The sequence below is a fragment of the Oryzias latipes genome, chromosome 6, assembly GCF_053564925.1.
Source record: "Oryzias latipes strain Hd-rR chromosome 6, Olatipes_Hd-rR_3.1".
NCBI lineage: Eukaryota > Metazoa > Chordata > Actinopteri > Beloniformes > Adrianichthyidae > Oryzias > Oryzias latipes.
Window position 1 is genome coordinate 7,596,962 of NC_136242.1, and position 13,206 is coordinate 7,610,167.

At 41.9% G+C, this 13,206-nt stretch overlaps 1 protein-coding gene across 1 annotated transcript; it reads right to left on the bottom strand.

Annotated features, from left to right (window-relative positions):
• Positions 1-270: 270 nt before the first annotated feature.
• dld (deltaD) lies at positions 271-12,818 on the bottom strand. Its single transcript, XM_023955545.2, has 14 exons — positions 12,679-12,818; positions 11,123-11,195; positions 10,662-10,741; positions 10,454-10,522; positions 8,977-9,046; positions 7,107-7,207; positions 6,877-7,020; positions 6,672-6,773; positions 6,369-6,559; positions 6,094-6,264; positions 5,096-5,285; positions 2,091-2,228; positions 594-683; positions 271-506 (listed from the first exon to the last, which is right to left on the bottom strand). Exons 1-14 carry the CDS (start codon positions 12,715-12,717, stop codon positions 441-443), a joined length of 1,524 nt encoding a protein of 507 aa, XP_023811313.1. The 5' UTR covers positions 12,718-12,818; the 3' UTR covers positions 271-440.
• Between the last annotated feature and the right edge of the window lie 388 nt (positions 12,819-13,206).

The following is a 13,206-nucleotide window of genomic DNA, read 5'->3' on the forward strand; positions in this document are numbered from 1 at the left end:
CGAGACTGACGACCACTACACCTCTGTGCCGCTCATTTACTAAAAGGCTTCAAAGTGTGAGCATTTTCAAATCGCCTTCAGCACATTGGCCTCCTCACTGAATGCAGTCAGCTCATATTTGGTCACACGTCATGTTTTAAAGCTTCTCTAGCTATTTCATTCTTAAATCCTTACAAAGTTAACTGAAGTTACAAACAATGAATTCCAACCTCACAGTAAGAAGCCGTTTTGCCGACCTTTGGCTGTAAAAAGCAGACAGACTCACGGCAGTCTTGAACACAAACCCCTTTATTCTTTTATTGCAACATTCAAATAACGTTAAGCTAAATGTGAAAAGTCTGAATCCACAGACGACACCAGAGGGTTGAAACTGTTGGGAATTCTGTTGCAGAAGCACGGCTGGAAGTGTCGCAGGTGCAGCAGCAGCAGCAGCCGTCCAATCAGAAGTTGATGGCTTTGCCAAAGGATGCGGCCAGATTGGCCTCCCTGAAGGCCTCTGACACCGTCTGCAGGAGAGCAGGACCCACAGAATGAGGTTAGCTAGAGTTCTGCTTGCTGGCTTTGTGTCTCTCATCGGGATGTTTTCTACTTACAGGATGGGCGTGGCAGACCCGGGCCACGTCCTCACAGGACGCCCCGTACTCCATGGCCAGCGCAGCTTCATTGATCATCTCGCCCGCCCCCTGCAGGGGGAAACAAACACCATTACCGTATTGTCCAGGTTCTAAGTCGCATCTAAGCATAAACTGCATGTGCCAAAAGAATGGATAATGAAGAAGAAAAAATGTTGAGAGAAAAGTTTTTGAACAAATCTGCCAAGCCCTGCGTGATGCTGCATTCACACCAAACGCCATGTCCATACTAAAGCATCGATAAACTCGTCTCCATGTTTGGATTCATGAGATTTTTTAAGGCCGATCTTCTTCTGCGTTGATGTCAGTAGCTAATACAGATACGCACACCTACAGCGCCCTCTAGTGGTTGTTAGTGGGAAAATAACACATAGTTATTGTAACACCCATTAGTAACACTAAGGAAGTAAACCCCCCCCCAAAAAAAACGTTTTTTTCATTTTTTTTTAAGTGTATTCAGGTTTACAGTCATTATATGGCTTTATGTAGTTCCGATTTTCCCCAGCAGAGTGCGCGTGCGTTCAGAGACAGTCGATTTTTTCTCTCTCTTTCCCTTTGCTAGTCAGAACATGCAGAGAAGAACGTGAACTCTGAGCTACACGGACTTTCTGGGAGTAATAACTAAACTTTGATATCTTGGTGTGTTTTTTTTTACCAATCCTATTTTCGGGAGCGAGTGTTGTGGATAAACACAGCTGATTCTGTGTTTTTGTTTTTTTTTGTCGAGTGGATCTCCTGTGAGTGAAAATATCATTAGCCTCAAGATTAGCATGTTAGCCGAAGTCATTCCGCCTAATCAGTCATTTTATTTGTGGTTGTATGAACATGTTCTATGTTGTTAGGTCTGATTATAAAGAGAGAAAATAAACAATCGGAGGTAGATTGAGTACATGTCGGTAAAGTGTTAATATTCATGTGAAAATCCAATATTAATATAACTATAGTGTATTTTAGTCAGCCATCTGGTGCATCTAGTTGTTGTTTTGTTATTTAAATGTGTCATGGAAAAAAAACATTGTGCACTGTTAGGCTATTATAAATAAAATATCTATATATTTGTTTAAATTTTATAAACACAATTTTTGTGTTGCTGTAAAACAAAAAACTATTTTGCAGCTGTGTTATTTTTGTCACTGAAATCCCCTTTTCATTGATACAGTGAGAGAATACTACTGTGCAATAAATTAGTACATAGAGATATTTGGAACATAAGTCAGACAAAACCATTGTTTTATTTCTAAATTGAGAAACTACCACTACTGCTTCATGCAGGGTGGCTTTTTTGTTGTTTTCAACAAGTGGAGGACCCCTGCTGGAGAGTTTGTGTGCTCCAGAATCAATCCATTCTTCTAAAAAGAGGAGTTTCTTTTCTGCATCTGCTGCTGTTTTCCTCCTCCGTGGTGTCAGACCCACTAAAGGAGGACAGCAGGAAGCATTCTGTCCGTTTGGAACACTCACTGTTCCCAGAATGTGTGCCCCCAGCATCCGGTCGGTTTCTTTGTGGCCGAGGATCTTTACCAAACCGTCAGTGTCGGCGTTGGTCTTGGCTCGGCTATTGGCTGCAAAAGGGAACCTGCCGACTTTGTATGGAACCCCCTAAAACGACAGAGTTCAGACATCATGCCAAAAGAAACATCCCATCCTTCCGTTTGACCGGCCGATAGCTGCAGGGCTTTTGTTACCTTATAAAGCTAGACTTATACAAATTCACAGCACAAAGAAATTACATCAGCAAGTCATTTTTCAGGTCAAAAAAACAGGTTTGTTCAACCTTCAGTTGTAAATGTCCTCCTTAAGTCTCTTTGTGGACAAAACAAAGTCTTCCTTCTGTTCTTTTTGTGTTAGAGTCTCTCAGCATCAGAGCAAAACATAAAATCACAGACTCAAACTTTATTAACAACCACCATAGAACAAACGGAAGCTTGTGACCCCCCCCCCCACACACACACACACACACACACATTGAATCAGTGCTAATGCCCGCCTTGTCTTTTCAGTGCAGCTTCATCTCTGATCTGATAACACGAAATAATTGATAGAAAAAAGTGAAGCACGTGATCTATTCCAGTGTTTTTCAACCTTTTTTGAGCCACGGCACACTTTAACATTGACAAAAATCCCGCGGCACACCAGCCTCCAAAAAATAGATAAATAAAAAAAAGAAAAAGCTCAGTCTGTATTGATCTACAGCCGCTCTGCAATCTCACATGCATTTTTGTGATAATTGTTGCAGAAAAAGCTGGAAGCTGCAGCTGTTTTTTTCTAAAAGATGTATTAAAAATTAAGTCAAAAGATTCAAAAACTGTTTGATGTGTTCGTTGTTTTAAGACGTTAAGAGGAGAGACTCATTGTGCGCTAAGACAGTCACTTTACTGCATCATGGGAGATGTAGTGCCGATAATCCGCCGACTGCAGAAAGACCAGCGTCTTTGAGCTTCATGGTTTTGTTCACTTGTTCCAGTCTGATACCAGATTCTGTGGAAAGCTACACCGCTAAAGACGAGCTTTAGCTGGTATTTTTGTTAGAACAGAGAGACTTTTTTGCGCTAAATCGAAACAAGGAAGTGAATACTTTAAGCACTTCTGATTGGTCAGACTGATGACATGTGATTAAGCCTTCAAGAATGATTGGTGGAGACAGTTAAAGGGGCGGGACTTTTCCTTACATAGTTATAGCTGCAGCTAAATCGCGGTACCGTGATTCTTATCAAAATGTCTTTATTAGAATCATATAAACACAAAGAAAAAATAATTTTATGATATTTCATATTCTTAACTTCTCAGTGTTTTATCAGGGCCTGTTTGGATGAACAAAGAGCGGATTTCCTTGAGATGGTAAATGTTTTTAGATCAGTTAATGAGGGCAATTTCCCGCGGCACACTAGTGTGCCGCGGCACACTGGTTGAAAAACACTGATCTATTCAATGGAAGGAGAGGACATGTCATTCAAATGTATAAACCATCTTTAATAAAGCGTTACATTATTAATCTACCCAGTTTTCCTGGGATTGCAGCATCTAATGTGAGGCAGAGCTTAGTGCTGCCTCACCTCACAGCCTGCGCTGGAACTGAACAGGAAATGAATTCAATACTGAGATTTTCATCAATTAAATTATTAGAATCATAAAATAAATGGCATTTCTAGCACAGATGAGTGGACAACTCTTTGTTTTATTATGGGCCTGAAGTTCCTGATGAGGATGATGCCACTGCCTGACCCGCCTCCTCTGACCACACGTTTCCAGGAAGGAAAACAAACAAACAACAAAACAAGCGGCTTTAGCTGTTGACATTATTAGTTAGTTTAAAACCCTGTTAGCGCATTTCCCCTCCACACAAATGTAAACATCTCTGTTGTGTTTTTTCTGACCCACTCCAATGAAAATGCTGTTTTGAATGTTTTTAAAGGGCCTAGATCAACTTTTTGAGTTTTTACGTGTATTATAATGTTCATGTTTCTCTAAACAACCCAAAAGCCGTATTTTGATGAATTTCTGAAGTCCCTCCCAGGAAGAGCCTGCGCTGCAAGCTCCGCCCCCAGGACAACAGACACCTTCTCTGTGGAGCTAGCGGTTATCAGCTAAATGCTTTTTAAGGCTCCACTATCTGCATATCCACCTTTGTCAAAGTTTGGATTAGGACGGCACGATATGAGGAAAACTTGCGATGGTGATCAATATTGCAATGATGATTTAACTTGTGATATATGACCAAATAGCAAAACAACCAAATACATCATTTCTATTTCACTGCAGTTTCATTTAAGTAAAAGTCAACATAAATTCTACTCTGAATGACCGTCGTCTGCATAGGAGGCGAGCATCTAACATAAAGGGCTCCATCCTATTGGTCAAATGCATAAAGGGATTTATTTGATTTGCTAAATACTTCAAGCTGCCATAAGATTCTTTTACAACATTTAAAGTAACCATTTATTGTGATTTTCGCCGTCTTTTGCGATGTGCGTATTTAACAGCTCGATATGGCAATAACGATAAATCTGTGATTTATTGTGGCGGCCTAGTTTGGACGTTTGTTTTCATGGGTGAAACGCCGACACGCTGCTGAGGCCAAAACTAAGAAGGCTGACGCCATGAAATGGGAGAAAGGCGCGTCTTCTAATCCAGTTGTCTTATTTCTGGGTAGCAGATGAACTGTGAATTTGACTCATATCTTCTTTAGTGTGGCAACGCCATCATATATGTGGACATAGTTTACTCTGAAATACGTGATATCAGTCCTTTAACATGCCAGTGTGGCATTTTTCTGATGATGGAGGACAAATGTCTTTTATTCATTTCGTGGTGAATCCAGAGCAGATGAATAAATGCGGTTTGAATAAGTAAATATGTTGGGTGGATCACCAGCTCCGTGCTCTGAAGGGAGAGGGGGTCACTCAGAGTCACTCTGCAGAAACTATGTCCTAGAAAATGACAGGTCCCCCTGTCCGTCAGGGGCTCACCTCCTCTTTGAGCTGCTCCTCCGTCTTGCCCACCCAGGCCAACTCTGGGTGTGTGTAGATGACAGAAGGAACACAGTTGTAGTCAATATGCACAGCGCCTCCAGCCATGCCCTCCACACAAATGATGCCCTCATCCTCGGCCTTGTGTGCCAACATGGGCCCAGCCACCACATCACCGATGGCATAAATGCTAGGAAAAAGAGAAAACAAACAGACCATCAGGAACAAGCAGAGGTTCAGGGTTTCTGGAACCGTTCTGAAGACAACAGTCCCACTCGGACTGGACTGCATTCTAACCATCAGGAAAGATGACATTTCCCGTCTTTTCTCTTAATCTCACTTTGAGTCAACTTCATATGTGAGTTCACACAATGTAAATGAACTGAATCAAATATTTTCATGCATTCAAAATCATAAAGCATTTTTCTTTACAAATGTAGATCCTCTCCAACATGATCCCACTTCGCTGTCAGCGAGGTGCAGAGCCTTTCAAAGAAGCGTGTCTTACATTGAAAGTCTTTTTCTCTGACTCCAACACAGGTCTCCATAAACAGAGCAGAATTTTCTAGATTCGGCTGAATCCAATGAAAGGAAATAAGAAAACAGCCATAAAGTATGTGGTCTATGAAGAGCTTTTCCCTCCAGTGTTTCCATAGACGCTTCTTTGAGAACCACTGGTCAGAATCAAAAAGGTTGAAGCTGCTTGTAGCTGCAGATAAACGGGAGCAGCTTCACTGAGTTCAGACATGACCCTGCTGTGTCCTGGTGCCAATCCCCCATGTGCTCCAACATCTGAACATCTGAACTCTGACAGATCACTCTTCTTAAATTCTAATTTTACAATCACAAATGTAGAGGTTCACTGTCCAGATTCCACATGGTATAAGACCTTTGACAGACGAAGCGGCCTTGCTTCATTTAATGTTGGTCTTTGTCAAACTTCTCTGTCTTTCTTTGAGGCTGCTCTCTCTGGACCCATCCGATCATGGGCTCGGTACCTGGGGACTTGAGTCTGAAAACGGCCGTTGACGGGTATGCGGCCCCTGCTGTCCAGCTCAATCCCAACAGAATCCAAGCCGAGGTTTTGCGTGTACGGTCGTCTGCCGATGCAGACCAGCAGCACGTCGCAGGTCAGGGTCTCGTTCTTCCCGCCGGCTGCAGCCTCCACTCTGAAACGTTTACAGCAGATCCAGCACCGTGACACACTCCATGTGTTCATCAGGACTGGGAGCATCTACATAACAGTCTCTAGAACCAGGGAAATTCCACTTACGACACATCAATCTTGCCATCAGGCCTCCTGGTAGCTCCAAGAACTTTGGTGCTGAGCTTGAATTTGAGGCCTTGCTTCTGCAGGATCCGCTGGAAGTTCTTTGAAATCTCCATGTCGATGCCCATACCACCAACATGGCCCAAGAACTCCACAGCCGTGACCTTAGAGCCCAGGCGCTGCCATACTGACCCCTAAAGAAGGAGGACAAGCTTATTCTGTGTTTAAGCCTAGAACAGCTGGTGCTGTGAGGATCTGACAGAGCTACTGATGTTCCTGCAGGAATCACACTAAAAAGATGCTGACCAGCTCCACCCCAATGACTCCAGCTCCAATCACAATCAGTTCGCCTGGCACCTTCTTCAGCGACAGAGCTCCTGTTGATGACACAACGGTGTCTTCGTCGATCTATAAAAGGTAATCGTAAAGGAGCAGCACAGGACAAACCTCTCAAAGCTTCTTCATTAGTTAATTCAATGGGAACAACAGCAGGTTGAAAACGAAGTTGTACCTGGATTCCAGGGAACGGCGTGACCTCAGAACCGGTGGCTATGAGGATGTTCTTGGTGTTGATCACCTGCTCGCTGCCGTCCTCTGCCGTGGCCGTCACCTGGTTCTTACCGGTCACTCTCCCAAAGCCGTTGACGTGGGTCACCTGAAGGGAGGGACGTCTCAATGAAAACTGCAGTCGTGAGGGCCACACAGTCACTGAAGAGCCGACCAGCACGATGGAAACCTGACTTTGTTCTGTTTGAAGAGATGTGCAATTCCTCCAGTCAGCGCCTTCACTGCCCCACTCTTCTGGGCCATCATCTTCTCCAGGTTCAACGAGATTCCGGTTACTAAGAGGAAGATAGTTTGCTCAGCATTCCTGCCCGTAAGAAGAGCACAGCCAAAACCAGACAACCAAACAGAACCCAGCCACATGAAAACAACCTTTTCTGACACTGTTGAAGCAGGGCTCCAGACTAACTTTTTTCACTAGGAGCACAGTGGCCCCTAAATGAAAATTTTAGGGGCACAACCTGAAAATTTAGGGGCGCATACCGTAAATCAACATGCAAACCAGATCTTCTAATTTCCACTGTATTATAAATACACTAAATAAAATAAATAAAGTAAATAAATACTTTAATTATAGATGCAAAAATTACAATCTGCTTTTTCAAATTCAGTGTCAGATTTTATTCTGCACTTTTGAAGATGCAACAAGAAGGTAAACTGACAGCAGCATCGCTGTCATGACAGAAAAAATAGTAAACAAAATACCATAAATTTAGAATAAAAAAAGTTTTTAGTAACAAGTGATTACCGTAATAACCTTTCGGTCATTTCACAGTTAAGAACAATACTTAAATGTATGTAAACATTAGGGGATGGAAATTCATGTTGGCGACACCAAATAGGTGCAGCCAAGATGCACAATAATTTGAGATCACCCAGATGGACGTAACGCTGCACAGATCACCTGGTGTGAGACATATTTTTGTTTTTGCTCTAACATCACCTGTCAATCAAAACCAAAATATCACCAGAAAGGGGCGGAAGCAAGACCCCAACCTGAGCGAATGCAGCTGGAAATTTAGTACTGAACTGACTGAAAGCTGCCCTACAGACTACAAAACAATGCATTATGGGACATGCGTCCTGATGGGTTTTTGTAGTTCACTGATCAATTAAAATAATTTAAAATACCAACTGATTAAAAAAAAGGCTACATACATCACAAAACATTGAAATAATTATAAAAGATGTAATATCACAGATCATACTTAGGGGGAGAGGCATAATTATTAAATTGAATGTTAAGGACAACTCCAACTTCCTGTTGCAGCTTCGCCTTCATTGCTTCGCGAGTTTGAGACCCCTGCTGTACACTCTGGCACTGGTATACTAGCCGCAGGTCGAAAGAACGAATCAATAGTTCGCTAGCTGTTCATAGCTCAGACGCACATATCAGGTTGTGATGATTTGTCTCCGTTTCTTTCCCACAGACGTTAACGCGCACTCGATTATCTCTAGGCCCCGCCCCTCCACATATTTTAGCCACTTGCAGTGACTTTCCCTATTCTTCTCACACGCATTGGCCGCCTCAGGCATCACTCAATGACATGCGAGTGTGCGCTCGCGTGTGCTCCAGTCTCACGAGTGTGTGTGTGTCTGTCTGCGTGCGTGTGCGCTCGCGTCTCATTGATGATTTCATTGCTCATTTCATTGATCATTGACGGGCCGCTTCCACGTTTAATGAATAAAAAAATACGGAGGGTGGGGGAGGCAAATTTACTGGTCGCGCATGTGCGACTGGATGTAAAATTCAGTCGCACAGTCTCAAATTTTGGTCGCAAAATGCGAGCAAATGGTCGCAGTCTGGAGCCCTGTGAAGCCTTATAAACTCAATCAGATGGAGACAAACATTAGTAAAAGGGTACAAATACTTTATGGTCAATTGAATTCTAGTTCTGATAACTTTGCAGTTATGACACTTTGACAGCGATTTTGCTGCAGTGTGATTAGAAACCTTGCAGTTTTCAATGTTTACAGATTTATTCTTTCATTCTGAAGATTCACCGTAACTCAAGACAAAGTCTGTGAGCCAAATGAAGAATCTCACTTTCTATGCCTCTGCTTTCAAAGTCCCTGCCGTGAGCCATGTGGTACAAGTGGGAGTTGTTGAGCAGAGCCTGCAGAAACAAAAGCAATTAACGTTTCACATCACGCCATCTCACTTTACATGCATTAATGAAATCCCTCATTAGAACTGTTGACATAGTATCTTAAACCTGAAGGACACTGAACCTTCTTTTCATTGGTTTATCAATGCCTCTTAAGTTATTTGTATGATGTCATACCAAGGAGCTATATAGGACAGAAACGCAAGGCTGACCCGCTACCTTTGTCCAATGAACGCCAAGATTGACGCCATATTGGGAAGTTCTGTAAACAATGGCAGATCAAAATGAACATAAAACGATCTTAAAAGAAAAAAACTCTCATCCTCATCACAGAAATGAAGCCCAGGCCGTGGTACCAATGTTCTTGGACAAGGTTCAACAGATGAACGACTTTTCAAACTTTTCAATAAATAAATCTGTCACTATATAGGAAACGCAATGCATTGATAAATGGTTTGGATTTGATTCTAATCGACACACAGACTAAGATTTGCACAAACTCTTAGACTCCCTGGTTCGTGTTTCAAGGCAGGTTGGGTGGGTTGCCAAAATCGCCGCAGACCCCTTTCACCCGTGCATGTTTGTGTGTGTTTGAGGCAGCGAGGACTCCGACGCCTTCACCTCCGAGGCCTTTGCCAAGCCAGAGCCGTCATGATGCACCAATGCAGGTGAAATGCACCCGCTAGGGGTCGGACAGGGCCAGGTGGGGGTCCCACCAGTGCACCCCACCCAGTCTGTCTGTATCAGAGGGACTTGGGAACTTGCGCAACACCGGGCAGGCGGTTTTCTGTTCGCCACATGTCTCCTGTCTGCCACCTGGACGGGGATTCAACGCTAGGCTCTTGCCTGAGGGAATCCTGGTTAGTTTCATTTCCTCCGCCTAGTAATCTGCTTCAATTCAGCGGGTCAGAGGTCAAACACTTACAAACACTAAGGTCATCCTCCAAACAACAACAAAACAGATAGATGGTCCTGCCAGAAAACGTGGATTTAGTGCCAAGTCTAATGCTACCATTAACTTTCAACAGGTTTACGTGTTGACATCATCATCATCACTACAAGATCAGCCTGAACGTTCACTATTCTGAGAGTAGACTTTCTCAGATCTTCCTAAAATGTTTGCTAGAAGTTCTCCTTTATTAGCTGAAAGCTTTAATTTCCTGGTGAAAGTCACATTCTAGTTTTTCCAAGTCTGTTTGTGCGATTGTAGCCCAGCAGAGTTGAGAGTTTGCCCTTTCCAATATGGCGTCCAACTTTGCATATGTACCTCGCAGCGCGGCGTCTCTGGAATATATATCTCATTGTGTCATACTATGAGACTTGGTATCCAGTAACACAATACGCTCCTGGGATGTTACAACCCCTCTAAGAAATTCAGTTCCATGTTGATCCAGTCTAAATGAATCTGGTTGTTACCTTTGAGGGGATGCAGCCGACGTTAAGACACGTCCCACCCAGAGTGGCATTTTTCTCAACACAGACTGTCTGCAGAAAGAAAAAGCAAACATCTACATTTGTCTGACAAACTGTGACGTCACTTTAGTTTTGCTGCCATCAAATCCTAATTAGAGAATATTTAAATCCCATTGGGGATGAACTTGAACACTGAAGAAGGTGGGCTTACCTTGAAACCAAGTTGTGCAGCTTTAATTGCAGCAACATAACCGCCTGGACCTGAGCCCACCACTGTGACATCTGCATCAACTGCAGGAGAGAAACACAGCTGCTTACATTACAAACAACCATGAGAGCAGTACTTTTCTACAGGGAGCGAAGTGCTGGCTATAGTAGCACAGTATGCAACAATAAGTGAAGTAAAAGACCTTTTGGAGGGAAAAAAAACTTCCCTTTAATTGCAAAGCTGTAAAAAAAAGACAACTGAGTGAGCTGTCGGTCTGCAATTTCCACATCGATTCCGGGAATAGTTTTTGCTATTTACTTATGAAAGCCCCTGGTTTCAGCAGGAGTGCTTCCCTGAATCTTCACTTCTACAGTCTTCTTAGTTTAGATTGAACTTAACCTGGACAAAAAAGAAAATATTTTCAACCATCTTAATGAAACAAAAAGACGAAGGTGGTTTCTTACTTGCGGCTTTGTCGCTGTAGGCTCTGACAGACACGGCAGCTCCATGGAGTTTGCAGGGAAGATGGTGGCCCCTCTGCACAGTAGATCACATGCACACAGCTGCTGAACACCCAAACTTGGTGCCACAGCAAAAGCTCTAGTCTAAGACAGTTCTCACAATGCAGGTGAGTTACACCAAACTACGGTGGCCCTGAAGTGCAAATCACATCAACAAATCACTCGACACAAAAACATTTGAAAAAATTACGACGACAATTAAAAAAATGATAATTTTAAAACAACTTCAGAAACCAAAAAGGAAAAAACAAAAAATGAAAAAACATTTTGGAAAACAAAATGAAATGTTGGAAAAACGAAAACAATGAGAAACCGGAAAAGGTAGGTACTGAGGGACATTGCTGATTGGACGAGGACGTTTGTACATTTCAACTGTAGTTATTTGGCTTGGACACTGAACATCATCAGGTTGTCCCTCCCTCCCTTTTCTGGTTTCTCATTGTTTTCGTTTTTCATCTTGTTTCCCAATTTTTTTGTAACATTCCATTTTGTTTTCTGGAAATTAATTTTGTTCTCTGAACTGTTTTCTCATTTTTGTTTTTTACATTTTGTTTTGTTTTCTAAAATATAATGCTGGCTTTTAACATGTATTTAGTTTTTTTTATTTGCCGTTGTGATCTTTGACATGTGTTTGAATCAAGTGATTTGTTGAATGATTTGAACTTAAGGGCCACCATACCCAACAGATAGAAACACAAACAGCTGATCAATTTTACATAGCTTTTTGGTTATTTTTTTGGTCTATTGTCATGTTCACCAGCATTGCCACTTTGAGTGCACACACTGTTTAGATGCATAAAACAATAGGCACGAGATTTTGGAATAGTTTACATCACGACAAGAAAGGACAAACGTTTGAGAAACGTGCTGACATGTGAACCTGTCCAGATATTGACCTAAGGGAGAGGACTAAAGAGGCCATAGAGGATGTCTGCGGACATCAAGGAAAACGAGTTAGGGAATAAGGGGTAGGGATTTGATCAACACTTTCAACTCTCGCGAGAGATGTAAATTAAAATGACAGCGCGGTTGTTATTCAATATTAACATTATTAATTATTAACAACGAAGTTTCACTTAGAATATTTGTCGCCTTTGATTTGTCTAGAAGGACCTTTCAAATATACATATTTATATACAAATGTAACAAAGTTTTCGTCCTTATAAAGGTTTTTCAGGTCCTAGTATATAAGATGCAGACATAAGACGCCTAGAATTTTCAAGTAAAGGCTTAACATGAAGCCGTATTTAGTCTTATATACACCAACAGTATCCAGAAAATATCAGAATGTGTGCTTTTATTTTTGATTGTTTTTATCAGAATCCGTGTCGGTACAAATGACCACAGCGGAACTGTTAGAAAACAGCTAGCTGTAGCTTAGCTTCCATGGGCCGCTGGTTGAATAAGACCACAACAGACGCGTTATGTAGAGTCCCAGCCGAGATGAAATCTGTATAAGAAAAGCCGGCTTCTACTATAAAAAAATTAAAGTTCCTTACTGAAGCCAAACAGCGATAAAGCTGGGTCACGCTCTGCATTTTGGCTATGCCCCTCACAGGATGACTCTTCTTCAGGACTGCGACCAGCCAAGGACTCCGATGTTAGCGCATGCGCAGTCCCAGCCTTGGTGCTCCGTCCCCTGTTGAAAAACGACAGAAAAGCCCATTACTGCCCCCTACTGGTACGGAGCGTCAGCAGTTGGTTCGGGGATTTTTTTATTTTATTTTATTTTATTTTATTGAACATTTGCAGGATACAATACAAATATAAAATATTTATAACAATACAATATATGAATAAAACACAGCTCTGAATACAAAAAACATTGTTTTGGCCTTTTGAAAATCATAACTATTAAGAACAAAATTATAAGTAGTAGTAGTAGGTGTAGGGGCTGTCATCTGGATTTAGTATTTTTTGAGAGTCTTCATAGACAAAATTATAAGTAAAAATATTTTTTTAAACAAGCGGCTTTTAAATAATAACCAAGGAAAATAGAAGGAAATAAATAACTAAAATTAAAAAAA